This window comes from Furipterus horrens, unplaced genomic scaffold (assembly GCF_987537825.1).
Source record: "Furipterus horrens unplaced genomic scaffold, mFurHor1.1.pri manual_scaffold_10, whole genome shotgun sequence".
NCBI lineage: Eukaryota > Metazoa > Chordata > Mammalia > Chiroptera > Furipteridae > Furipterus > Furipterus horrens.
The window spans coordinates 39669985-39697566 of NW_028327180.1; the positions used below are offsets into that span (position 1 = coordinate 39669985).

The window sequence follows — 27582 nt, forward strand, 5'->3', positions numbered from 1 at the left end:
TTTTTCTGCCCCTATTCATGAAGGATATGATTTGTAGTTTCCTTTCTTTGGATCATCCTTTTCTGGTTTTTGTGTCATGGTGATCAATGCTAGTTTCATCTAATGAATGGGGAAGTGTTCCCTCCTCTTCAATTTTCTGGAAGAGGTTATGTAAAAGTGATGTTAATTCTTTGAGCCTTTGGTAGAATTCTTCATCTGCACCAGGAGATTTCTTTTTTGGGAGTATCATAATTGCATTCAATATCCTTAATAGTTATAGGGCAAGGCTGCTTGCTTGGACTTTAAACACATAGCAAAAAATAGCCTTTGGAATCCACTGGAAACCTGTGTAACTCTGGGTAATCTGTTCATCTTGAATTATCTAATAAAGTTGATAATAATACGCGCCATAAAGGAGTGCCATAAATGGTTAACAAGGTCACAGTGATTAGTTTCAATTTTATATATCAAAAGCAATGGGTCCCTGGCTGCTGTGGCTCAGTGGATTGAGTGTCGGCCTGCGAGCCAAGTGTCGCAGGTTCAATTCCCAGTCAGGTCCCCAGTTGGGGGCACAAGTGAAAGGCAACCACACAGTGATGTTTCTCTCCCTCTTTCTCCTTTCCCCTCTTTCTAAAAATAAATAAATAAAATAAACAAAAAAATAAATTAATAATAATAATAATTCTTTAAAAAAAACAATAGGAAGTCATTGAAGGATTTAGAGTGGGGTGGGGGATGGGAAGAGGTGATCATAGTGGTATAGTTGGTCTCTGAGGCCAGGGTAGAAGATAGTGTATGTATGTGGTGGGGTGGAGGGTGGGGGGTGGTGGTAAATATGGAGACCTGAGGCCCAAGGAGATGGCAAGGGTCCAGGTGGGAGAAGTACAGCCCTAGATTTTGGAAAGTAGTTGAAGGGAAGGTGGGCAAGGACATTGGGGAATAAACTGAAGCTGGAGTTTAGCGAGCAGAGGGGTGCCAAATTGGTGGATGGACCCCTGGTAGGGGTGGGAGGCACTCCAAAAGGAGGCCTGGGCAGGACAAAGAGAGAATAATAATTCACATTTATCCAGCTCTTATTATATGTCAAGCCCTGATCCTTAACCCTGAAGTGAAATTATTATTATCCCCACGGGAAACAGAAGTGGAAGTCACTTGGCCAGTCACAGAGCTTCGCAATGGTGCAGCAGGAATTGGAAGTCAGCTCCAGTCTGATTCCACACCACCCTGGCTGGACACCCCCTCCCCCATGTCCTGTCCCCTCTTCCGGACTGGGGTCCGGGTAAACTCATCCGCAGCTGAACCCAGTAAATGCTCTTCGCAGCTTGGGGGAGTCCCACCCGGGCTTTTGGTCCTGACCGGGGCTGGGAAGATCCGGCGCTGGGAGGCGGTGCTACACAATGGAGCAAAGGTCCCAGAACATAGGCCTGAGACAAAGGGCAGGGCTGCAGCCACCAGATGCACACCCACCCAGGCTCCGCCCCCGTGTCGTACTGCGTGAAGGCTGGGGCTGCCCAAGGCCCAAAGTGAAGGTTTTGATCCTGGAGGTGATTGGCTGGCTATGGACCAAATCCTACAGATGATTGGATAAGTGAGCCCGGGGGCTCCTGATGATTGGTCGAGAGCGACACTGCTCATTGGCTCAGTCAGAGTTTGGTGGAAGCAGGAATTTAACATTGATTGGCTAGAGGGAATCAAACGGCTATTGTTTATTGGTCGAGATGAAAGAAACATTCGATAATTGATTGGCGTACTCCGCTCTGGTCCAATAGTGGTGTCAATCAGCCAAGGACCCACTGTAAGAGTGGAAATTAACCCTTAAGAAATTGCCGCCGGGCTTGAGTGAATTAGACCCGCGGCACAGGTTGCTTCCCGATTCTGGCCCGCAGTCACAGGGCTTAGTAGCACGTTCTCCCCGGTTTCAGTTTTTCCGTTCCAACGTTCGAGACCTCTGTGTCCCTCAAAAGAAGTGGCCGCGGACCTCTTTTATCCCCTTCGTCCTAACGGGCTCAATCCTGTAGAATAGGTAGCCTCGGGTGGAGTCACCAGTTCCCTGAAAGCATAAGTCCCGCGCCTCAGTTTCCCCATTTGTACCTATGAGCTCTCGGTTACCACCCCCTCCCATGGAGAATGGTCCCGGAGGGCTGAGCTCTCGAGTCCCAGTCCCAAATGCTCAATCTCGAGCCTCAGTTTCCCCGCTCGCACCAATGGACCGAGCCTCCAACCCGCCCACCCGCGGCAACCAATGGCTGGGGCGCCCCCCGAATTGAGGCGGAGCCGAGTCACGTGCCTGGAAGAAAGAACAAGCGGGGCGCGGGGTTGGAGCGGCCATGGCAGGTACCGGGGGCAGTCCGGGAGCCGGCGAAGCGCCGGGCGGGGTGACTGGACCGACTATGGGCGCGCGGCCCTGCTGCAGCCTGTTCCTGCCCGCAGCTCCGGAGCCGCTCTCCCCGCCGGGGGGAGCGGGCGAGGAGGCGCCGGATGAGGACGAGGATGAGGCGGAGGCCGAAGACCCCGAACGGCCCGCGGGAACGAGCGGAGCGCGCAGCGGCGGCGGCGGCGGCGGCGGCGGAGGAGGAGGAGCTGGAGCTGGGGGCGGTGGCGGCCCGGGGGGCGCGCTCTCCAGGCGCTCGGTCACACTGCGTGTGCTCCTCAAAGACGCGCAGCTGGAGCCCGGTGCTGGGGTGCTGTCTATCTACTACCTGGTAAGCACTCCACTCCCATCCCATCCCATCCCATCCCGGCTGGGGCAAGAAGGGAAAACTTAGGCCTAGAGCTTCCTTGCAGCAGGCGGAGCCTGGGAATGGGTAGGGGAAACCGAGGAACGATGCATCCAGACCCAGCACGAGACCTTCTGGGCGGGAGGACTTCGTTCACCAAATACCCAATTCTACAAAGAAGAAACCGAGGCTCAGAGAGGATACCACTGCTTTCTTGACTGTGTGACCTAACTTAACCTCTCAGTATCCTAGTATCCTAGTTTCCTCGTTTGGAAAATGGGATTTTTTTCTCTCATGGGGTTGTATGAAGATTAAGTGAATAATGCACTCAGCAAGGTGCCTGCTACACAGTAAGTGCTTTGTGTTTGCTATTATTACTATTATTGTTATTGATGTTCAGTTTGTGAATTGAGCACCTGGTGTGTACCAGGCTCTATGTTGGGGATTAGGAACAAAGCAGTAATCAAGATAGACCCTTTCCCCGCCCTGTGGGGGCTCATAGTCCAATGAGGGAAAGGGGGGATTGACACATAATTGGGTGGGTTTGTTCCAAGCTGATCAGGACTGTGACATACAGGTACTGGGAGGCACCTAAGATGAAAGACTTCCTGGAAGGGGTGCTGAAGTGGGAAGTGTATGCTAAGCCCTAGGAGCAGCATGGGATCAGGGAGGACTTCCTGGAGAAGGGCTTGGTGGGTACCAGGTCCTGGGTGCAGCCAGCCCACTGTCACTACAGGGGAAGAAGTTCTTGGGGGACCTGCAGCCAGACGGGAGGATCGTGTGGCAGGAAACGGGGCAGGTGTTCAACTCACCCAGCGCCTGGGCCACTCACTGCAAGAAGTTGGTGAACCCGGCCAAGAAGTCGGGCTGTGGCTGGGCCTCCGTCAAGTACAAGGGCCAGAAACTGGACAAGTACAAGGCCGCCTGGCTCCGGCGACACCAGCTCCTTGTGCCTGCAGCTACTGCCGATGAGGTGTGTCCTTCGACCTGCTGGATTAAGTTCCCTCTGACATTGTCAGAGAGGAGTGCCCACAGAGAGGACATTGGAACTGGGGCATTGAGGAATGAGTAGGAGTCTGTGAGATCAAGATAAAGCCAAGAGCTTTCCAGAGGGAGGGAATGGCAAATGCCAAGCCATGTAGGCACAAAACAACACATGCTGCTTAGAGAACCATGATTAACTGATGCAGTCAGGGGTTCAAATGTGTTGGGTAGCTGAGGGGGCTGGACCATATCTGTAAAGGTCTTGATACTCATAGATGTTTATTGAATGTTCACCAGCTGGGTGAACTTGGCCAGGGACCTTCTCTGGGTCCTTAGCCTTCATCGTCTGTAAAATGGAAATTATAACGGTACCATATATGTATTATACATATTTAGGTAGATTAAATATATGTGTATATATCTAGCTGGCAAGTCTGAAATTTGAAGGGCCACTGGCAGGCTGGAAACTTAGAAAGGAGTTGGTGCTCCAGCCTTGAGGCAGAATTCCTTCTTTTCTGGGAAACCTCAGTTTTTGCTGTTAAGGGCTTTCAACTGATTGGATGATGCCCACCCACATTATCCTTAATTGAAAGTCAATTTAATATAAATGTGAACTGCATCTACCAAATGCCTTCACAGTAACGCCTAGATTAGTCTGATACTAGAGCCTAGCTAGGATGACATACAGAACTAACCTTCACATTATATCATAGAGCCATTTATTCAGCAAACATTTAGTAAATGCCACCTCTAGGAGCTGGAGGTAAAGCAGAGAGCAAAAAGAAAAATAACTGCCCTCATGGGGAGAAAGACAACGAAACAAAATAAATAAATCCATCTTATAGTATTTCTGAAGAATGGATGGGAGTTGGGGGTGGGGAAATAGGGTGGTCAAGTAAAGATTCATTGAGGTGGCATCTGAGCAGAGAACCAAAGGAGGGGAAGGAGAGAGCCATGAGGGTAACTGGAAAGCAGCCTGTGCAAAGTCCCTGAGACTGGATTGTCTGTGGCTGTTGGAGAAGCTGCAAGGAGGCCAGTCCCAGTGGCTGGAGGAAAAGTGAGCGAAGGGAAGAGAGGGAGGAGGTGAGGGCAGGGAGAGGATGGGGTAGGTCATACAGGGCCTGTGGGCTACTGGGAGGATATTGGCTTTTACTGAGGGACGTGGGAGGCCTTGGAGGGCTATGCGCAGGAAGGATAGGACTTCACGTGGGTGCTCACGGGCGCCCTCTCCTGGCTGCTTTGGAGAAGACTGACTGAGGAAGGGCAATGCAGGACCAGGTGAGCGATGATGGGTGGACCAAGCCCGCCATTGAGGCGGAGGAGAGGTGCTTAGATTCTGGCTGATTTTGAAAGTGGATCTGAGGGATTCGGTGATAGATTAGATGTTAGTGTTAAGAGTTTTGTTGTGAGCAAGTGGGTAGATGGGGTTGCTCTCATTGGAGATATGGGGATTTGGGAGGAGCAGGTTTGTGGGCTGTATTGAGTGTGAGCCCCATGCATGAGGACGTTGAGGGTAGCTGGATCCCGAGTCTAGAGCTCAGGAGAGCCCCAGGATGGAGACAGGACTGTGGGTTTCACTGGGGCATAGGTAGGGTTAGAGCCCCAAGAGTGAGTCATTCCGTCCTGAGGGAAGAAACACTAGGATACAGCCATAGGCAATGAGAGAGAGAGAAGGGGAGGCCAAGGGAACCCTGAAGGGGGACAGGGAATCTGGGAGAGTTTGGGTCCGTGAGGAGTTCCCAAGAGGTGGGGGGGTACCAGCTGGGTCAGATGCTTGTGGGAGGGGAAGGAGGACAGAGACTGAGATATGAATGCTAGATATAGACACAGAGAGATTAGGAGAGAGCAGGAGGAGGGGTTATTGAGAAAATTTAATAAAATAATACACATGAAGTGCATGCTTGCTCTATGGATGGAGCAACAGGGCATATGGTAAATTCTTTGCATGCATTACCTATTTCACCCTGACAGCAACTTTGTTGGACTAGAGGTCATTGTGGCATTTTACAGGTGACCATAGAGCTCAGAGAGGTTAGGGTGTTTACTTAAAGTCACACAGCTTGTCCAGGATTTGACCCTGAGAGTCAGCCACCTGAAGAACCTCAGACCTGAGCTGTGCCAGAGCCTTAGGCCACCTCTCCTCACTCACTTCCTCTAGAGAACACCCAGGGCAACAGGGACCCAAGGCTCAGGTGGGCCAGCTGTCTGGGTGGAACTTGGGAGGGTAGGGTATACCCAGCTGAGGGTCCTACCACAGTCCTCATCCCTATCCCATCAGAGCCCAGCCAGCGAAGGGGAGGAGGAAGACCTGCTGATGGAGGAAGAGGAGGAGGAGGTTCTGGCAGGGGTGTCAGTGGAGGACAAAAGTCGAAGACCACCTGCAAAGGGCCCCTCAGAGCCTGCCCACCCCGGTGAGAGATGTGAGGGAGGGGAGGAGGCAGGGCAGGCAGCATGCAGAACGCAAATGGAGGAGGAGGCTGGGGACAGGTCTGGCCTTTTCCTCAGCAACCCCAAGATGCCTGGCTGACTTCCTAGCCCCTCGTTTCACTGCCCAGCTGCTTAGCTCTAATGCTGGATCTCTTGCTCTCACTGCCCAATTTCTTAATAAGCTGTCTGATTTTTTCACCATGTTACCTGATCTCCTTGTACCCTAATGGGATTTCTTTGCCCTGTTGCCTGATTTCTAAACTTGCTGCCTAATCTCCATCCCTCCCGGGCCCCGCCCTGCTCTCTCCCCACCTGGTTTTATGAGATCCTCACCGGATTTCCTGAGTCCTTCATCTAGTTTTAAATTTCTGCCAAACTTGTCAACCTGCTGCTTTATTTCCCAGTACTGCTGCCTTCTTTTTTTCTTTTCTTTCTTTCTTGGGTTGCCCTGTCTTTGTTTTCCAGTTCCAGGCTGGGGAGGGACTGACGCTGCCCTTTTTTCCTTACCCTCACTGCACAGAGGCAACACCCCTGGGGAAGCGAGTGGAACACAAGGTCCGGGTGCCAGTGCGATACTGCATGTTGGGCAGTCGCGACTCTGCCAGGTCAGACATGCCCTATGTCCAGCACACCAGCCCCAGTTTACATGAGTTCTTGCCAGGGTTGGGGGGAGGGGAGAAAAAGCTGGAGTAGGGTGGGTACAAGGCCTCAGATCCTCAGAGCTGGCTGGAGGCAGGGTGGGCTGAGGAACCAGCCTAGGTGTTCCTGAAGTTGTGGAACCTTCTGGCTCCTACAGGAACCCCCACACCCTGGTGGAAGTAACATCCTTTGCAGCCATCAACAAGTTTCAGCCATTCAATGTGGCCATCTCCAGCAATGTGCTGTTCCTGCTGGTGTGTGTCCAACTCCTACCTTGTCCGTTATGGGCCAGGGGCTCCCACATCTGGGCAGAGGGTTGGGATGCTCTGGAGGAAGGGGATCCCTGGAATGTGAGCTCTGTGTGGGTGGGGACTATGTTTCCTCATAGGTGCTTAATCAGTGTTTGATTGAAGGAGGTGGGAGGACTGGCCCCTGCCCATTCCAAGGGCCCGGGACCCCCTGGGTGGAGTTTGGGTCAATTGCAGGCTGAATGTGTCTTCTGATGTACCTCTTCCCCAGGACTTCCACAGCCACCTGACGTGCAGTGAGGTTGTGGGGTACTTGGGGGGCCGCTGGGACATCAACAGCCAGAGTGGGTATTTGGGGCTGGGGTGGGCAGAGGGATGTGGGGGGCCTGGGTCGATGTCCACGCCTTCTCCTGCTCTGCAGTGCTCACGGTGCTGAGAGCCTTCCCCTGTCGCAGCCGGCTGGGGGATGCGGATACTGCGGCCAACATGGAAGAGGAGGTGAGGGGGCACACTGGGTGGGCTGGGGAGGACAGTTCTCCTGGCTACTGTGTCCTGGCAGCTAACAGAGTCAGTGCTTGAAGCATGTGCAAACGAGTGTGTATGAGCCCCTGTCCCCTCCTGGCACCTAGTAAAGGCCAGATAAATGTCAACTACCATTGTTAATAACGCTTTCCTAATGGTTCTTAGTGTGTACCTGGCACTGTGTTCAGTGCTCTACCCTAGCTTCTCGTGGCCCCACCTGTGTCCCTCAGGGATGGGTGAATGGATGTTGATTCAGCAAGAAAGGTTTCCTTTCTGCCCTTTGTTGTCTCCACTTGCTGAAGGCATCTGAGAATGCCTATGCCTGTTCAATGCACACTTGTCCACCTAGCTCTTTATTTAACTATGTATTGAGCATTTACTGGGTGCCACACATTGTCCTACAAGCTGAGGACACAGCAGGGAACAAAAAAGTTTTTGCCTTTGCTTCATGACAGGTGCATCCTTTTAATGTAATTGTTGGCTGTCCCCCCCCCTACTGGACTCTGTTAGGGAGGGGCCAGGGTCTGTCTTGGTCACTGCTATGTCCCCAAGCCTATACACAGCAGGTACTTATGTGTGGCCTGCATGTGGGGCTGGGTGGCTACCAGGAGTGCTGGCTGCAGGGAGTGGCAGGAGCACCCCAAGGCTGGTAGGGACCCTGGCTCCCCACCTGTCCCAGCTCCGGCTCTGCCCCCCAGATCTACCAGAGCCTGCTCCTGCGGGGCCTGTCCCTGGTGGGTTGGTACCACAGCCACCCGCACAGCCCGGCGCTGCCATCACTGCAGGACATTGATACGCAGATGGATTACCAGCTGCGGCTGCAGGGCTCCAGCAACGGCTTCCAGCCCTGCCTCGCCCTGCTCTGCTGTAAGGCCCTGGATGGGGGGGGGGGGTGTGTGGGTGGGTGCCTCTGTGTCTCCTAGACCACAAGCCCCCCAGGCCCAGCCCCCCCCCCCCCCACTCTCCTCCTGCAGCCCCTTACTACTCTGGCAACCCAGGCCCTGAGTCAAAGATCTCCCCCTTCTGGGTGATGCCACCCCCTGAGGTAGGCAGGGCTCCTGGGGGAGGCCAAGGGCCAATATGCAGGGTATGGGCCATGGGATGGGAGGCTTGTGTTGACTGGCTGGTGTCCCTGCCAGCAAAGGCCCAGTGACTACGGCATCCCCATGGATGTGGAGATGGCTTATGTCCAGGACAGCTTCCTGACTAATGACATCCTTCATGAGATGGTAAGCTCACTCCCAGGTGGGGTGGGTGCACCCCCCAGGAACAGGTGGGAGCTGAAAGTGCTTAGCTGGATATACAAGTTATGATTCAGGAAACCATGGCTGAACGTGCCACACCAGGGCCCTGGTCAGTTTCCTCTTCTGCAGATAATCACCTGTGGCTTTTAGGATCAAGTCCTGGGTCCTTGTGGCAGCTCCTCCCTTGCCCACCTGCTCAGCCACATGGCTGCCTAGTTGTTCTGGAACACTAGGGATGCTTCCACCTTGGGCCTCTGTACCTGCCACTGCCTCTGCAAGTGCAGACACACGGAGGACTTCAGGTGTACCTGGATGATTTATAATGCACATGGCTCAACAGGCATTTAAAAAAACTGAGCTAGTTTGTTACACCTGTGATTTCACAAGCATTGTTAGAATGAGGCTAAAGTAGGGAGCTTATGTAAGGCCTATGGGTATAGGCTCATGTTTGGCATGCCTTCCTCAGCCTCCGAGGGACTTCCCTCTCCTCTGGAGGCCTCCTGAGCTCCCTTCTCTACTGGGTGGCACTCCTCAGTGGTCTTTCTTGATGAGTGGTACTGTCGTTGCATTAGCCTGGCAGCTGTCATGATAGGTAGCAGCAGTGCCAGTCCTGCCCACTGCTGGATTCCCAGGGCCTGGCATGGGGAGGCTGGGAGTGAGGGGGTCCCAACCACACCCTGTCCTGTAGATGCTGCTGGTGGAGTTCTACAAGGGTGCCCCTGACTTGGTGAGGTTCCAGGAGTCCTGGAACCAGGAGCATACCTACCTCGACAAGCTGAAGGTAAGACTTCTACCCCAAGTCCTGTGTGAACTTCTCCTGTAGGAAGACAGTTCTTGGGGAACCCCAAAACTACACACAGGTAGCCTGAGAAACAGTGATTTCCTAAGTTGTTCTGTACAAAATATTGCAGCTGGAAATTAACATTGCCAAAAAGCCTTGTTTTATCACATGAAGGTTGGGGGGGGGGGGTGGTCACCATCAAACCCAGTTGGAGAAGCTGCTCTGGACCCTATTTCATCCCGCTGCCACCCAGAGGGTGTGGAAGGGGTTCTGACCTGGTTTAGAGCCTGAAGAACAGCTGCTAATGTGAACTCATGCACTGGCCCAGCAGGCAGTGGGACATTTAAATGAGGCTTTGATGGCCTCCCGAGTGTCTGACTTATCTCCCGCTTGAAAGTCACTCTTAGAAGACTCTGCTTTGCAGAGAAGATAGTTTCACACATTTGCTTATTTTGTTGAAACAAATAAAATATTGACCAGGGCTTAAAGTTGCCCCACAGGCACTGGGCTGCTGCGTGGGGGGGAGCTATCTGCTGTCTTTGGAGGCTCCAGAGCTGGGTGGTTCCTGGCATTTGGTGTGTGTGGGATCTAGGCTGGGGTGACAGGATTTGGAAAATGCAGGTTACCCTCTCACCCCAAACATGAATCAGCTGGGCCTTAAGTTACTCAATGCCCTTGTTAAAAAGCAAGCACTACTTTAGGGACCCACTGTGTTCCTTGATTAGGCAAGCCCCTCTGCCAGGTGGCAGCACTTAGGCCTTGGGGTCAGGAGTTGGGGGTGGGGGAGGCCGGGCCAGGATTGCTGGACATAGTCCTGAGGCACCAGCCCTGCTTGTTTCAGATCTCCCTGGCCAGCAGGATGCCCAAGGACCAGGGCCTGTGCCATGTGCTGGAGCAGGTTTACAGCGTCCTCAAGCAAGGGGTCTGAAGGCATCGGCCTCTGAGGACCTGGGAGGCCTCCTGGTCAGACTCTGAGCCCCCCGTGCCACTCCTGGCAGCTCTGGGTGAGGGGGAATGGGTTTAGGGGCTCCGTTTGTGACTGTTGCTCCACTCCTGTGTGACTGACTTGTGTGGTGATGGGGGCTTATACAATAAAAAGAAGCAGCCCAGGCATGTGTCTTGCCCTGAAGTGGGGGTCCCCCTGCACCCACTACTGGGCATTCCTGCAGCTGTGTGTGTGGGCCATTCTGGGCCAACCTCAGCCCCGCCCCTTCTGGGGCTGTGGGAAGGGGGCTTTTGGGGATGTACCTCCCATGCTGGTGACTGGGCAAATGACAGCCACTCTTCCTAGGCTCACTGTGAGGTCTCTGTCTACTCTAGGAGTGGCTCTGGGTAGGGGTCTGGTGGTGGGCAACCACATGGGCCCTCTCCTGACTGGAGACCCCCTCAGGAAGGCTGTGGGTGTTCAGATGAGAAAAAGGCCTATTCTGTACCATAACCAGGCAAGAAACTATAGAAAGAGACATTTAATACTTTTTTTAAAAAAATCAAGATTACATTTCATCTGCTCTAGGCTGTAACCGAGGCTAGGCTGCTTGTCTTGGTCCCGATGCCTGTGCCTCTCCCACTACCAGTGGTGACAAGGGCCTTGGGGAAGAGCAGAGCTTGGTGTTCTGGGGGCTGTGCAGGGTCACTGAAGGCAGGGAATGTGAACCAGGCCAGAGGGGAAGTGGATACAGGACTGGGGCCCTGCTGATCTGGGCAGCTGCCTATGTTGGTCTGGAGGGGACACTGTTGACAGGGAGATGGCAGCCAGCTTGGAATGGGGGAGGCCCTGTGAACCCCCCAGAATGGCCCCAGCAGTCAGGGGTCTGGGAACATTCACTCATCAAAGCCTTTGTGCTTGACCTTCAGCAGAGAGGAAGCTGGGGGCTTCCATGGTCCCATGTGCGGTGAGTTGAGAGTATGTGCGTGTAGCTGGTGGTAGCAGCTTGTGCCAGAGAAAAACGTTCCATGTGCTTGGTCAGGGTAGGGTACCCTGGAGGTGGGGACTGAGGGGGCCTGGGGTGGGGTGGTGGGTATGGTATGTGGGGCTCAGCACCCTGCAGCTGAGGAGAGGGCCTGCCTGTCCTTAAGGGTGAGGCCCTCCTAGGGAGGTGGCATCTGTGGGCATACAGGGGACTGAGGAGTGTCTTAGGGGAATTTAAAAGCAGGGGGCAAGCCTTGGCCAGGGATCCTGCTGAGATCACCCCATCACACAGACTTTCAATCTGTTCCCAGGTAAGAACAGGTCAGGGTGGGCCAAGCCCCAGTGTGGGGGGGACACAGGAAATGTGTCTTTTTGAGTAGAGGGGACCCACCCAGAGTTCCCAGTCCTGGGGGAGCAGGAGGAAGTTAGTGTTTCTAAGAGCACCTTAGTGTTAGCCCCCTCAGGGCACTGGACCCCAGACAGCTGTGTGGAGTGGACAGGGGAGGCCCCACTGCCACTGTGGGTGAGCACTAGTGTAAACAGGGCCCCTGGCTTCCCCTAGTCCCTGGTGCCCTGGGAGTACCTCAGGAGGCCCTGGGAGGAGCACTGCCCTTGAACTTTGGGCCAACTGGAATATAGGTGATCTGGACAGAGGGGCAGGCAGGCTGACGCTGTCACTGAGGCAGAGGCACCAGCACTTCCACATAGCTGAGGGGGAAGAAGCCCGACTGGCCATGGAGCATGCCCTCGTACCAGTTCTCGTCAATCTGGTTGGTCAGCGTGATGATGTCACCCTCGTGGAAACCCAGCTCCCCATCGTTCTCGGGCTCAAAGTCATACAGTGCCTTGCAGCTTGGCTGGTCCAGGGGCGCTGCGGGTAGGCAGGAGATGGGTGTAAGGTCTGGGTGTCCAGCTCAAACGCCACTGGTCCTGCTGCCTCGCTGTTCCTCAGTTTCCCCTAAGGAGAGCCACTCCTTCTTCTTGCTCTCCAGGGTTTTTGGGAATAAGGAGCAAGTACCACAAAGGGTGGAAAGGATTTGTGAGGTTGCCACGATGCTCCTGGGAGGAGCTGGAAACACTCAGCGGCTTTAGGATGGCAGGATGACCAGAGTCCACTGCCCACAGGGTGCCTGCCGCTCAGAGGGCCTAGAGCCAGTCGGTGCCCTGGATGCTCTCAGCAGCCCCTCTTTCGCATGGGGAGGCTGAGGCCCACAGAGGCAGAGACTTGCCACCCAACTCCTTCCCCGCTTAAGAGGGGCTGAGAGGACCAACCACAGTGGGTGCCCACTTGTACCAGAGATGGGGAGTTTGCAAGACTTTTCCAGAACAGACTGGAGGCAGCGGGACACTCACGCATGCTCCTGCTGGGGTTCCGGATGGGCTTGTCGGAAGATCGGAAAGATGATGAAGCTGCTTGCAGACAAAAACACACAGATGCGCTCAGTGCCAGGGCGGGGCCTGGGTCCCATCTCTGGGGCCCCTTCTGCAGACAGTGAGTGGTGGGGAGGAGGCACCAGGACATACCATTTGGGTGGAGCAGGGGGCTGGGGGCTGCCCCAGAAGGGGCCTGTCTCTGAGACCCTGGGATAGCATAGTCACCTCCTGCTCCTTACCCGTGATCTTGGGGGCTGGGGTGCAGGGAAAGCCCCCATTGGACTGCTCAGGCTCTCCGAGGTCGTAGGTTTCCCGGGGCTTGGGCTTGTATTCACGCTTGGGGCGTGAAGAGGCTTCCCGCATCCTGTGCACAAAGGAAGCGATGTGAGTGGCCACAGAGCTTGTGTCATGAGCCAGGGTATCAGGGCCGGGGAGCAATATCCCCACCCCCAGCTCTTTATGCTGCTTCCAGGGGAGCAGTGGGGCCCCGGGGAGGTGGACACAACAGACGGGAATCCTAGGGGGGCACCCTGGGCCTGGTCCCTGTCCCCAGGCTCAAGCATTTTTCAGGTTGCTAATAATCGGGGTGGGTCCTGCCAAAGCCCTCCTCAGTCCCTCCAGGGAACCACTGACAACCAAGGAGACTAGCAGTGGCGGAAGGGTTCCGGGGTCATCTTGGGCAAGCTGCCTCCCATCCTCAGGTCCCTCTAATCTTCCTTCAGAGACAAGGATGAGCCCAAAGAGATCCTGCTCCCTTGTGGGGCCGCCACTCCCACCCTGACAGCCAGAGATTGTTTATGAAAAGCCAACCCCCAGGCCCTGGACAGGGCTGGGCTATCGGGGGGAGGTGTGTGGGACATCTCAGGGGCCAGCCCAGGAATCCACAGCAGAGACTCCAGGTTTCCAGGGACCCCCCACAGCCACTAAGCATTTCCTGGCAAGCACAGAGCAGGAAGGAGCTCACCTTCGCTTGAGCTTGTTGGCCAGCTCATCCAGGATCTGCACGGCCTGCCGGTGGTATTCCAGCTGGGCGTCCACCAGGGCAGAGAGCTGGCTAACCTGCTCAATCTGCAAACCACCAGTCAGAGCTGAAGAGGGGGCCGCCCTCTAACCCCCATCTCCAGGCTACCTCCTGCAAGGACCCTTCCCATACTGTTCCAGGCAGAGGGGCATGGGTCACCTTGGAGCCACAGTGAGGGTGAAAGGCCCCAAGAGAGTCAAAGCCTCAGGAGGCCCCACTCTGGTCCTTGTTCCCCCTTCATTTCTTTCACCCTCTAAACCGGCACTGAGCCTTTGGAAACTGGCAGCCCTGCTGGGCTCCTCACGTTAGGGGTTCCCCAAGTGTGGTCCCCAGGCCCACGGACATACATCAGTCTCCAGGAGGTTGTGCATGCTGGTCTCAGCCACCTCCTTGGACTCTTCAAATTTCTCCAGGGCCTGGCGCAGCTCTTCGTCGGGGATCTTGCCCTGCCTCTTCTTCTTGTAGTCAAAGTCCAGGCGGCGGCCCTCGAGCTTCTTCAGGTGGTGCTGGGGGCAGGGACGAGGGTTACACTGCAGGGCCACCCCAATGCCCTGCAGCCCTTCCTGTTGCACGTATGTGTGCCGGTGGGCCAGGATGGGCAAGGGCTGTCCAGTGAAGGACCTGTGAGGGATCCCTGAGGGCTGTACTGGGAGGTGGGCATGAGGGACAGGTCGTCTAGGCACACCTGGATCTCCTTCAGGTCTTTATCGCACAGGTTCTGGAGGGGATCAATGAAGTTCTGCTTGACCTCTATATCCAGGGCATCCTTCACCTCGGCCAGGCACTTCATGGACTCCCCTGCATCCAGCAGGGCATCGCCTGGAGAAGGGGTGGGGGCAGTGGAAAACACTATCACAGGAGGCCTTGCCCTGCGATCCCAAGATACCCCCAACTTCTAAACTGATCCCACAGGCCAGGACTGTCAGAGCAACAGACCGTCAAGTCTGAATCTGAGCTGCAGTGGCCTGGGGCTGGTAACCACAGGTATCAAACAATCTGCCCTTCTATGCTCTTAAAAGGGGGCAGATTTGACCTGAACCAGCTGTAGTGTGAGAGGGATCTTCCCTTGGCCTTGACACTGCTGGCAGTGCTGGGATCTTCCCTCACCCCGTGGCGGGCCCAGAGGGACACTCTCAGGAACCTCTGTTGCCCTCATCCAGGGACCAGCCAGCACTAGGGAAGACTGGAGGGATGTGCCCTCCTGCTCACCAGTGTGGGGAAGCTCTGGCCTTCCTTCCCTCAGCCAGCTGCCTGCCCATGCAACCTTGCCAAGGCCTGAGGCCTTCGTGGTGGCCCTCACCAAAGTTGGACTCGCCACCCAGCTCCTTCCCATGACGAATCATGCACTCGCCCAGCAGGCCCTCCGACTGCGGGTAGCCAGGATTCTTCACCTGCCCACGGATCTTGGACACTGTGTTGAGCATCGTTAGCTTGGCCCGTGAGGCTGCAACAGAATGGGCCGTGTGGGCATGTGGGTAGTCTCTCCGGGAGCCACCAGGCCTGCGTTCAACCAGCACTGCTGGCTGCCTCCCTCTGCCCTGGGTACCCACCCTCCCCCAAAGTCCACTTATTTCACCCACTTGGGTCTGTTGCTGACACAGGCCTTGAATGGACATGCCTGGGTTGGCTACCTGTCCCATGTCCACTGCCTCCTGCTACTGGAACTAGCGTTTGGATTTTCCTTGAGGGAAGGTCTCCAGTTCAGTCTCATCCTAGGAGACCGCACCTCATGCTCCAAAGGCTGGTGTGTGGTTGGGGCTTAACAAACTAGGGATGAGCACCCAATTCAAATTGGTCTACTCAATCAGTCGGGGGTGGGAGGGAAGGCGCTCTTTTCTACTGGGACTGTTAGCTGCAAAGATAATTTAGGACAAGGACTAACACAAGGAACTAGAGCTGCCAGATGAGGAAGAAAGGAAATGCATGACCCCAAGGACATCCTTCAGACCCCTGGATCCAGCCATGACTGCCCCATGGCATTTTAGTTTTACCGGAAGATTCCTGACTGACACAGACACAAGGGAGTCAGGGGCAAACTTCTTGCAGCTAGCTGGCACCCCTACCTGGGTTGGGCTGCAGGTACTCAATGGTTCTGGCCAGCACTTCCACCACAGCCTTGCTGGTAACATCCACCTTCTGTGAAGAAAGGCAGCATGTGCAGTTTCAAAACCACTGGGACACCCAAGGCCAAACCAGGGGCCCCTGGACAGCCCTTGCCCTACTCTCTGCTTCCTGCCTGTCTCAGAGCCCACACAAGGGCTGCAGGACACCTGCTACCTGTCCAGGCCACCCGGATAAGCCTCGTCCCATCCACGCACCCCCCACCCTCCTATTACCTTCTCCATCTCTTTGAAGTCATCGTCAAGCTTGGTCCCTTCAGCCCCTCCGACCTTCTCACTGACCAACTGGGGAACAGAAGGAGGTAAAAGAGTGAGTCTCAGAAGAGAAGGAGAGGAGGCCCCAGGATAACTTCCGACCATGCCACGCCCGCTGCCAGTGGAAGGTTGAGGGGGTCAGGACATGCATGATGGCTTCCCAGGGATACTGGCCACAGTAACCGATGGCAAGACAGGTGACCAAGCAAGGCCCTGCCTCAAAATCCACATACTCTTTCAATGAGGGCGGGGGCACCTTCTTTCAGAATGAATCTCAGGGACCACTGGGTATGGCACTTCCCCAAAACTACATCCTCAGGGGGGCACCTGAAAGACCAGCAGGTGGAGAGGAGGTCCCATGGCTGAGTGAACATGGAAAGTGCCATATTTGACAAGCACTGACAAGCAGGGATAGACCTGTCCCACTTGGGCAAATGTCATGGTGCCTGGAAATCATATCTCATGCACATGCATGTGCATGCAAACGCATCTGAATAGCAGTCTGGCATGTTTAATCATATACACACAACCCTGAACTACAGAGAGTAACAGGTTTAATTTCTCATGTTTAATCAAAGACTCACTCTATTTCCTGATGGCTGGCAGCAGTCTGCGCCAGCCATGAAACCCCCTCTTGGGGCTCCTGAGGATGCCCAGTGGCTGCCAGCCTGCAGGAGCAGCCAGAGCACAGGCACAGGATGGGTTCGCCAACTTCTACCTGTGTAGGCTTGCATAATTGGCTTCACTGGGCCTCAGTTTTTCCCTTTGTGAAATGGGGTGAGAGGTATGCACTCACAGGGCCATATCCTGACTTCTGTGGTCTGCTGCATGCATGTGTGCGCTTAGAGGCATGTCTGGCATATGGTAAGCACTGAGTACTCACAATTGCCCACACTTCTGACTACTGGTACTTTCCCCACGTGTCTTGTCCCTCCAAGGGCCCTGAGCAGAACTCCAGGGCCGGCCTAGCCTGTCCGTATTTAGCTGCCCCTCCACCCCACTACCCCAAAGGGAGTCAAGAGGGAAGGGGGCCACATGCCCCTGAAACTCAGTGGTTCTGAACTTGGCTGCCCCCAGGGAGTCCAGGAGGAAACTGGGCACAAGTGAGAGAGGAGACCACTGCATGAGGAGACAGGAAGGAAGTGGGGTGGCCCGGGGGGGCTGGCCCAGGGAATGTCAGCCCCAGGACCTGCTGGGCTGTGCTCTGTGGTGCCCCATCACCTAGGGCCGTGATTTTCAACCCTTCTCCTCTTGTGGCACACATAAGCTAATAACTAAAATTCTGTGGCACATCCCAAAATATATTTTTTACCTATCTGATTTAAAAAATAGGCATAATTTTGATTCATTCACACCGGATGGTTATTGTTGTGTTGGCTGTTGTCATTTTTTAATTTAACAATTTAAGGAAAAAGGGGTCAGTGCCCCTGACTACTCAGGTATTGCAGGTTTTAAAAATGTTTGCAGCACACCAGTGTACTACATACAGCACACTAGTTGAACATTGCTGCTCTAGGGGACCTCATGACTTCATAAGGAAAAGATGCTGTCTGTCCTAGGCGTTTTGGGGGCGTTCCACTTTATTTCACGGGACAGTTTCACTTCTTTTGATTACAGGAAAATAGGATGTTCTCAAATTCAGTGGTTGCTAGAGAGGGAAGTGAGGTAGCTGCCTGACATGAGACCCTTCTGGTGCACTGGGAGGGGAGCTGAAGCACTGGTGCTTGAAACCACACCTTCCGGGCTGAGGCACTGGGCCAGACATCCCGCTCAGTGCAGGGCGCTGACGGGAGCAGCTCCCCCAGGTCCCCAAGGAGTGTCACCTCCCCACCTCTCCTGGGAATCCAGAACTCAGCTTTTCCAAGCCCTCCAAACAGTTCCTCTGCTCCCCTGCCCATCCTCATGCTCGGGTACCTGGGAGGCCTTAAAGGAACTACCAGGTTCCCACCAGTCTCCCCACCCCATCTGGCAGCTCTGAGCTCAAGACCCTCAGGCAGTGACCGATTGTATCCCACATCCCTGCCCTCCAAGGCTCAGTCTTAGAACTGGCACAAATGATGAAACGGTGACAAGAGGTCAAAAGGAAAAGTGGGGAAGCCAAAGAAACCACGTACCGACCCAGCCATAGAAACACAGAACGGGTGCAGTGCTGAGTGTGGCGCTCCCCAGTAGGCATGACTGTGGCCCAGCAGATAGGGAGCCTGAGTGGTCTACAGGCAGAGCTGGGAGTCACGTGAGGGGTACAAGGAAGCACCTCTGAGTTTAAGGAGCAGCCTTTTCTAGGAGCTGCCTGGGGTTCAGTAGCCAACCCTGAATGCTCAGGGGTCAGGTCGCTATCTGGGTAGAGGGGCCACTGGCCCAGAGATACATTGTCCGTCAGGGAGGGCACCACCCTGACACTTCAGTCTTGCTCAGGTTTATACACACGTCCTTGAGCCGAATGAGTGGTAAATGCTGCTATGGAAATAACACCCATGTGTAGAGTCTGTACCCCAAATTAACAGAGTGTGCCTCCCACACCCTCTCACCTGGTGCTTCCTACGACCTGCAAGAGAGGAAAACTGAGGCATAAGACCTGGCGGGGCCCAAGAAGCTGAGGACTGAAGCCCGTGCTCTTCCTCTCATATCTAATGAAGAACCAGGGACCCCTTACAAGTTCAGTGTGTGGAGGGATCGTCCCTCACTGAGACCTCTGTGGCCGCAGCACCTCCCAGGGGAAACCAGGGTGAATAGATGACCGCTGCCCCCTCTCCCGCAGAACCATGACCTTGGTGGTGTGGGGAAAGCAATGTCTCCTGGGCTCCACCTGGCTGGGTCCACAATGGTTGCCATTGTACATGCCAGCCCCAACAAAAGGCCCAGCCCAAGCTAGAATGTCTTCCAAGACACTGCCCCAGTTCAGGTGCCAGCCAGGTCCTGTGGAGCCTTCTGCAGAGACACTGGCAGGCTGGCACTGGGCTGTTCCAGCCAAGTGGGACCCTGGGCAGAGAAGTCACTGTGGGAGAGGCTGCCACTCGGTCAGACATGGCAGTGGCTCTCGCCCAATGGATGATTTTTGCATCTTTGCAAGGCTGGCTCCTGATCTCTCAGATCCCTGTCCCAGCCAGACCTGGCTCTATGCTCTCCTGTACCTGCCCTCCCAGTGGTGCCTGCACACCACATTTCACTTTCCACCTGGAACAATATGTTCCTTTTGTCTGTCTAGAGCCAAATGTAAGCCTGTGAGGAGAGGTCACACCTGCCTGGCTGGTGGCTATATTCCTCTGTTCTGGCACAGTGTGGGCCTCAGGCAAGCACTCAGTGACTGTGTGCTCCACAAAGGGTCTGGAGCAGGGTCTCTCCTTGGGGGAAGGCCAGCCAGGTGATGCCCAGTGCTGTCTGTGACCCCTCTGAGCATTCACCTGCCTGTTTCTCTTTTTAAGTGGCTTTATCGAGGTCTATCTTTATTACATGGCCTAATCAGATGACCAACCCACCACAAGCGCACACCTTAATGAGTTTCAGCGACAGCACCTCCATCCAGTGCAGGAGAGGTTCCCCCAGGCCACTATCAATCCTGCTCCCAACCCAGGCAACCCCTGCTTTGCTGTCTCTCTCTAGTGGTACTGTTCCTGGAAATAGCCAGATGGACTCACACCCTATGTTAGCATTTTTAACCTCTAGGAAAAGCGTACCCTGCTCCCAACCCAGGCTACAGGCCCTTCCAGGGCAGGATGGGGTCCACAGCTTCATATTCTCCTAGGTTCAAACTGGACTTAAAGACTATACAGGTGATTACTGCCAGTGAGAAAGTAAAAGAGCCCTCCAGCCCCATTCATGTACCCAAATGCCCAACCCACTCAGGCTGCTCTCCTGGGAACTCCCAGGTCCCAGCCCACCTAGACTCTGAATGGTCATATTTACAACATGCCTGCAAGTGACTGTGATAGGCAGACCTATGCAGGCCTATTTCAGGCTCTTGCATTGTCTGACAATGACACCTGTGAACCAGGCACCTGGGAAGTGAGCAGGCCCGGATCAGAGGTGGGGCTTCAACCCATGGCATCTACATGATTTGTTTTTGTGCTAGCCTGTGGGCACTTAAATAAAAATCAATTGGAGAAGGGGGCTGTTCTTTCAAAGACTGGCATTCTTCAGCATTCTAGATCTTCGGCCATCTTTGGAGATGAGCAAGGACTCTGACCCACAGGAGAGAAAGAGAGCACGTGCAGTGGAACAGCCCACAAAAGAACTGAAGAGGTTGTGTGCCAAGACCTTCAGGGCAGCTGCTGGAGGAGTGGAGCAGGAGACAAAGGCAGGAGCAGCTTCTACGCAGAGGTGCTGGATGATGACTGCTCCTGACTGGACAGGCACATCTGTGGTGGCCACTTGGTGGCAGATGGAGGAGCAATTTGAATCCTGCCAAGTGGGACGATGACACCAACCGCAGGCCTTGTAATTGAGTCATGTCAGAAGGAGAAACCTGATCAATACCACACGGAAAATAAACTGGCTGTTCTGTAGGCTCTGCCACCTGGGCAGACATTCACTTTGATGAATTAAGAGTTTAAGGAAAAAGGAGGAGGAGGAAGAGGAGGAGAAGGGGGAGGAAGAGGAGGAGGAGGAGGGAGTTGGCATGGAAGAGCTGGGAGAAGGGGACATAAGCAGGGCTGCTCAGGGCCTTGCTGCCCAGGATGGGTGCTTCACATTTCCTGCTCAGTGTCCTCATGCCCTGTTCAGACATCATGCTCTGTCTGGGTGGCCACGTGCAACACTCCATGACTGGGTAACACCCAGGTCTCCTGTTTTCTCCTAGCATGGGCCAGGGTCTGGGGGCAGGCTTCCTCTCCTGCCTCTGCCTGGCTGACTTCTCCCTGACCGTCTGTGAGTACACAAGGGTGACAATTCCCACGCTGGGCTATGAAGCAACCCTTTTGTTAGCCAGAGCAAAAGGCATGGAGACAATAGCCTGAGGGTGAGAAGGCCTTGAGGGTCAAGGCCCAGCAACCCTCCTATGTGTCCCTGAAAGAGCCATCACCAGGTGTGGGTCAGTGACTGACTTCCTTACTGGGGTGTTTGGACTCTTGGCTCTCAGGTATGAGCACTTCTGACTCCAGTTAAGTGACTGCTTTCAGGAGGAGGGGGTCAATAGGTCAGCACTAACCAACCACAATGTAACTGTGTCTGAAGTGGGAGAGGGTTACAGGAGGTCTGGGAGGCCTGGGAGACTGTGCTGGCCTCAGGGAGCACCCCTCTGGCGAGAGAGGCAAGAACGTAGCAGCAACAGAAAGAAAAATGTGACAAGAGCTGCAGGGCGGTATAAACATACCAACATGGCAGAGGGATGGGCTGCAGAGACCAGTGCTGTCTACACCAGGCCTAAAAGGGCAGGGTCCCAACAGGCAGGCTGACTAGGTTGGCAGAGGGTGTTGTGGGTGAGATGCAGATTCACGAGCACAAGGGCAGCCATTCCTGGTCCACCACGTGGTCATGATCCTGCATGATATCACCGACTGTCGCATTTACTCAACGATGGCGCAGGGACCAGCACACCCATTTTACAGATGAGGAAACTGAAGGATGATGAGAGATGGAAGAATTTAAAGCCTGTGGAGCTGTAAATGGGAGAGTTGTGAGCTGCACCCAGACCTGACCTGCCAAACTGGATGTGCCCTGAACAGTAAGACTGGTCAGCAATGGAATGGGGAAAAGCCCAGGGTCCACACAGGGCCCAACTGGAAGGGCATGGTGCCTCCAAGGACCACGCCCCATGTGCAGGGTGCTGGATTTGGGTGACTGTGATAATCCTGGGCAGGGCTGAGAAATTCCTGAGCTGTGATGACAGCAAAGGGTTGAGAAGGGAGGGAAGGAGAACCCATTCGCCTCTAAATCCAACTGTGACTCCCTCCCTTCTTGGCTTCCTAACATATGAAGAGATATGTGCCAAACACCTCTGAGCAGCTTCTCTGGTTTCCATTACAGTCTCTTGTCTCGTGACTCAGTCCACAACATGGGCAGGACCCCGGCTGGTCTATTGCCCAGCCGAGACACACAGCCACTGACCTCGATTTCCTTTCGCTACTTGCTCTTCTGGACCCCCAACTCAGAGACACTGGCTGAGACCCAACATGTTGCACTCTTTGTGTAACCAGATTCCTTCTAGAAAGGTGAGCCAAGCATGCTTCTTGGGGAGGTAATAATGCGCAGTGCACTGGCCACCCTGTTCGCAACATGTCTGTCCCTGCCTGGAAAACTTTAGTGGCCCCAGTGTCACCAAGATAGCCAGAATGATTTCCAAAGCCGAAACCCTTGTGAATGGTTCAGTTATGAAATGCTTGCTGAGGGGGGCGGTGCTCTGATTCCAGGAAGCTCAGAGCTCCCATGTGGCCCTTGAGGGTGAAGGCTGTGAGGCATGGGGGTGAGCTGTCACTTTTGGGGCAGGGAGAAGTGCCACATATAGAGGATACAAAAACACCATTGTGCCCAAATGAACCTTCATTTCCCAACTGGGAGGAACTAGAGGGTAAAAATCAGCCCCTCAACCCAAGGAATTGGGTGAGCAGGAAGACTGAGGCTCTGGCAGCCAGTGAGAGACCTCATCCAACACACAGTCCTAGTAAATACTTGTGAGCTGACTGACACAGAAAGTCCCCACCCCTTTGTTAAATCCCACGGAAGGAGGTGTTTTGACAAGTCAGAAATTACTTTGGCATACTGGGAACTCTAAAATTTCCCCAAACTTGCCTCTGGGCACACATATCTTCTCCACTCAGTGATCAAAGCTAAATTGCATGTATTTTTATTTTATTTTTTATAAAATATTCTTTATTGTTCTTAAATATACATATATTTATAAAAGCATCTTTGTGAATGGGAATGGTGGAAATGATCAACTAGGAAAAAGCTTCTAAAGTTACTTTGTATGTGGAAACCCCAAAGTAGACACAGTGACCTCCGGATTAGGTCCCAAGAGGCAGACACAGGCCCAGAGATGCACCTCCTTGTGCTGTGTCACAGGTTTGCTAGGAGCCTACTTCTAGCAGAAGGAGAGTGGCTTCTGAAGCCCAAGGCATTTTCTCAGCAGAAGGGCGGTCACTCAGGCCTGGGATGGTGGCTAAGATACCAGCTCAGAAGCAGAACTCAGGTCCCCAGGTTCGGGACAAGCTAACTGCTGGGTCTCCCAGCCAGAGGGGTTGCTGGCTGTTGCTGTGGAAAGAAGCCTGGCACAGTCCTGGCAGAGGCCTCTCACAGTCTAGGTAGTTTTCTGCCACCAGCAGTGATGGCCATTTATATCACATGTCAGGGTAGCTCAAGCTCTTCACCTCCCAGCACAGCCTGGCTCCTGACTCCTCCACTTTAACAGTTCTCCGGGCTGGCATGGGATGATAAACTCTTTGCTATCTGGAAGGCAGTGAGCTGTCACGTGAGCCTCAGCTGTGGCTTTCCTGCCTGGCACAAGCTGTTAAAATGGAGGGAAACTATTAAGCAAGAAAAATCCTCTCCAAGTCTTCCATCTGGCTTAATACAAGAGTTTAAGCTGGATATAGCACGGGCACCGGCAGCAAAGCAGGAACTGGCCATTGGAAAGAACTGACTTTAGAGCAGCGGTTCTCAACCTGTGGGTCGTGACCCCTTCGGGAGTCGAACAACCCTTTCACAGGGGTTGCCTAAGACCATCAGAAAACACATATATAATTACATATTATTTTTGTGATTAATCACTATGCTTTAATTATGTTCAATTTGTAACAATGAAAATACATCCTGCATATCAGATATTTACATTATGATTCATAACAGTAGCAAAATTACAGTTATAAAGTAGCAATGAATATAATTTTATGGTTGGGGGTCACCACAACATGAGGAACTGTATTAAAGGGTCGTGGTATTAGGAAAGTTGAGAACCACTGCTTTAGAGGAAATGGCAACAGCACATGAAAGATGATCCAAAGTGACTGTTAAGATGGAGTGATGAGCCAAATGACAAAGCTCAAGATACAACCTGGCTGCAGCTCAGTCCTCGTCTTAAAGCCCTGGCCTCCTTTTGCAGGTCCCAGTACCTGCTGCCAGAGCTTCCTCCAGGGAGTACAGCAAGAGAGCTGCCCCTTCAACTCCAGGCTGAAAAGAATTTTTCTTTGCTGACAGCAAAGTCACCAGGACTCCCATGTGCCTATCGCACTCCTCATGCCGCTATCATACTGCTTTTCTGCTGAGGCCTCACTGTGCCCCTGGCTTTAAACACCCTGGAATCCTTTACCCTGTGAGCCCCTGGAAGCCCCTCCATCCGCCTAAACTGGGCCTGCCCCCACCCTAGCCTCGACTAGTGTCATTTTACTCCCCAGGACCCCTGGGCAGCCTCATCACTGGTCTCCCTTCCCAGACTTTGCCACGGCCTCCAGTCTAGAACCCTCTGCGTGCTGGGGTCTGTAGCCCTCTCCAGGCTCCTATCCTGTCTGCACCGCAGCCCCTAGGCTGCTCCCGTCCTTCCCCTGCATGTCTGTTCTGCTCCAGCCTACTCCCTGCTTTGTGAGTTCAGAGGCCTCAGTTTGGGCAAGACTTCCCATGAGAGCTCCCCACACTACTCAGAGTTCTAACTCTGCATGCTATGCACCCCACATTTGTCTCCAGTAGCCAATGGCAAACTCCTGTGGCACCCCTCATGCTGCCTTCTGCTGTCACTCCGCAGGTCGCCCAGCAGCACGCATGGGTGGGGCAGATGCCATCTGACAGGCTGGCCGGCCCAATGCTCTAACCCAAATCACCCTGCTGGTCCCTCTGCCCCCTACAAAGGGCGTGCTCTTGGACAGGGTCAGAGGGGAATGTGGGCTGTGCCCACTCTCCTTCCTTTGTGAGCGGCCCCTTCCCCAAGTCCCAAAGGAGTGGCTACCAAAACCAGGGTGCAGTAGCACAAGAGGACTTGAAGGCTGGGGGAGATCTGTGACCGTGGGGCCACAAAGGAGGAATATAGAGCTGAGCAGACACAGGTAGTTAGTAGTGAGGTGCCCTGGCATCAGTTCTTCCTTGGAGACAGGGTGACAAAGAACCCACATCCTGCCTGGCCTAACCCTCAGGTGAATGGTAGGGGTAGAGGGCAGGCTGAGTGAGTATTGGCCCACAAGGGGCTGAGAGGTTTTCCCTTGAAGCCAGTCTGGCCAGAGGCCAGGCCCTGAGCAACATCCCAACCCACTGTGTCGGGGTATGGGTGTGGTATAGGGTCAGGGCACCAGGGCCCCTAGGCTTGGCTCCTTTGGGGAACCTTCCAATTTCCTCATTTATTAACAAGAGCATTGGCCTAGGTTCAACTCTAATGATAGGCACTCCTGGGATTTCCATTAAGACACTGCCAAGTTTCCCCCCAAGGAAGCAGAAGCACTTCACAAAAACTGCTCCCATCTGTCACTCATGATTAACCAACTCCTTGGTTAATCTCGGGGTCTGGGGAGGAAGGGGTCCCCACTGGATGCTGGGAGGACTCCACAGACTCTCTGGTGAGGAAAGATGGCTTCTTACTGAAGCCTTTTTGGCTTGCAGTGGGCAGGCCTACTGGAGCTGAGAGAGGTCACAGAATTTGCATTTTTTAATACTTCTCTGAGACATGGCAGATACTGCATAGCTCCTTGGACCTGCTGCCTTGTTGGGCCTTTTGTCATCCTTAAAAACCCCAAGAGGAAGGGAGAGTGTCATCCAGGACCTCCAGTGCCCAGATGGCCCAGCTGCAGCCTCAGGGCAAGTGTCTCCACCTTATAATGGGACAACTAAAGCCCTAGGAGGTGACGTGCCTCACCCAAGACTAGGCACTGAAATGTGTGGATTTATATGTGCATGATACCAGGCCAGAGAGGAGGGTAACGGGTCCCCAAAATATTAAATCACCCACTCCAGGGGCTTCCCTGTGCCTTTCTTGATTTGTGTCCTCATTTTCAGAGACTGGCCAGGCCTGGCAGGATGCTGGGGGAATGAGGGAGCTGATAATAATGAGTAAGAGGCTGTGGGAGACTGAGGGCCAGTGCTCAGGCTTGGACACCTCCTGTTCCTAAGTGTTCCAGCGAGTGTGAGGCCGTGCCCCAGGCCCCTGGGAGCAGGCCCGATCCAAGCCAGTGCCCCTAGCTGTGTGAAGGGTTTTTACCTCCAACTGGGATGCCAGCAATCACTTGAGGCTCATCTCCTAGGAACAAGTCACATGTGAACCTCTCTTGCCACAGCTAAAATGCCTGGATATACATTAGCCTCATGCATTTTAATTTCTCGTCTTGGGGATGAGGCAGGGAGTCTACGTATCACACAATTGGGAAAATCAATTTCAGATGAAAACTTATAGTATGCTGGGTGCACCATGGGGAGCTGTTGTCCCAGCTAGCAGAGCATAATTCTGCTACCCTTATGCACAGAACAATAAGGCATTTTTGCAAACTAATCTGTTATCAGTGGCAAAGCTGATGCGAGACTAGCTCTTCAGGAAGGGATGGGAGATAGGGCTTGGAAATCCTGAGGCACAGAGCTGCCCAGCCTCCAGACTGCACTGGAATAGACTCTACATCAAACATTGTGACTGCACAAGAGGCTGTGAGGGGCCAAGGGTACCCCAACAATGACAAGCTAGAGTGAACTGACCTAAAATGCCCAGAGTCCCTGCCTCCTGGAACACAGATGCTATTTCCCTGTCTCTAAGACCCCTTCCATTTTTAAAGGTCTAACTAATGAGAAGCCACCTCTTCTAGGAAACCCTCCTGATTCTCCATCACCCAACCCCTTACCCAGGCAGGAGTGACCTGGCTGCTGGCTGCCTCTCCCATCACACTACAGCTCCTCTCTCAAGCTACTGCCCGCTTTGAACCTCACCTTTGACCAGTATTGCCCAGGCTGTTTTCTGTTCCACAAAGGCATCCACCTTATCCCCACCTCTTTATGGCCCTCCTCCCACTGGACTATGAGCTTGAAGTGAGCAGCTGGTCACTGCCATACCTGTACTCAGAATGGTACAGTAGATCCAGGAAGCACTTCACTAACACAGCCTCATGCGGGTCTGACCTCATCCCAACACTCCCTGGTGGCTGAGCTCTGGGAAGGCAGAGGACTAGGAAGACAGTTTCCTTTATGGGAAGTTGAAGTTAGGCTGGCTCTCTGGCTGGAGGCTGTCAATCCTTCCCTGGTCTCTGCCCAAGGTCTACCCACAGCTGGCTCCCACACCAAAGAGCAAAGGTTCAGGAAAATTTGCAAAGATGAAAAATCTGAGCAAGCCAGGCCCAGGCTGGCCTGAATCCAGAGGATGCCATTCCTGGAACAGGCTAGTTTGTTATCAACAGGAACCCCCATGAAAGCAAAGGGTCTGCAGGTTGGGAGGACAGGACACAGAAAAGGAAGGCTGATAGGCAAACAGGCT

At 53.9% G+C, this 27582-nt stretch overlaps 2 protein-coding genes across 3 annotated transcripts in view; one reads left to right on the forward strand and one right to left on the reverse strand.

Annotated features, from left to right (window-relative positions):
• Positions 1–1154: 1154 nt before the first annotated feature.
• MPND (MPN domain containing) lies at positions 1155–10652 on the forward strand. Its single transcript, XM_090290179.1, has 14 exons — positions 1155–1258; positions 2056–2313; positions 2393–2681; positions 3433–3669; positions 5959–6091; positions 6628–6712; positions 6904–7000; positions 7266–7338; positions 7416–7492; positions 8215–8383; positions 8491–8561; positions 8656–8745; positions 9449–9541; positions 10383–10652. The coding sequence occupies exons 1-14, from the start codon at positions 1155–1157 to the stop codon at positions 10467–10469; spliced, it is 1863 nt and encodes a 620-aa protein (XP_090146305.1). The 3' UTR covers positions 10470–10652.
• Positions 10653–10992: 340 nt separating this feature from the next.
• SH3GL1 (SH3 domain containing GRB2 like 1, endophilin A2) overlaps positions 10993–27582 on the reverse strand; it is a 32126-nt gene continuing 15536 nt past the window's right edge. The window contains exons 2-10 of one of the 2 annotated variants that reach the window (XM_090289383.1): positions 16182–16250; positions 15909–15981; positions 15146–15289; positions 14531–14664; positions 14193–14351; positions 13789–13892; positions 13064–13188; positions 12804–12860; positions 10993–12321 (exon numbers count right to left, since the gene is read on the reverse strand). In XM_090289383.1, coding sequence (XP_090145509.1) covers positions 12125–12321; positions 12804–12860; positions 13064–13188; positions 13789–13892; positions 14193–14351; positions 14531–14664; positions 15146–15289; positions 15909–15981; positions 16182–16250 — 1062 coding nt within the window. In that variant the 3' untranslated portion in view covers positions 10993–12124. Of the gene's footprint in view, positions 12322–12803; positions 12864–13063; positions 13189–13788; positions 13893–14192; positions 14352–14530; positions 14665–15145; positions 15290–15908; positions 15982–16181; positions 16251–27582 lie in introns of both variants that reach the window. The other variant, XM_090289382.1, reaches the window with a different exon arrangement.

Bases quoted from the DNA above. Each gene is read 5' to 3' on its own strand.
- MPND (XM_090290179.1), top strand. From the start codon at position 1,155: ATGGTGCAGCAGGAATTGGAAGTCAGCTCCAGTCTGATTCCACACCAC. The intron at 6,713-6,903 runs GTCAGACATGCC...TGGCTCCTACAG, and splicing joins GGCAGTCGCGACTCTGCCAG to GAACCCCCACACCCTGGTGG. The intron at 9,542-10,382 runs GTAAGACTTCTA...TGCTTGTTTCAG, and splicing joins CCTACCTCGACAAGCTGAAG to ATCTCCCTGGCCAGCAGGAT.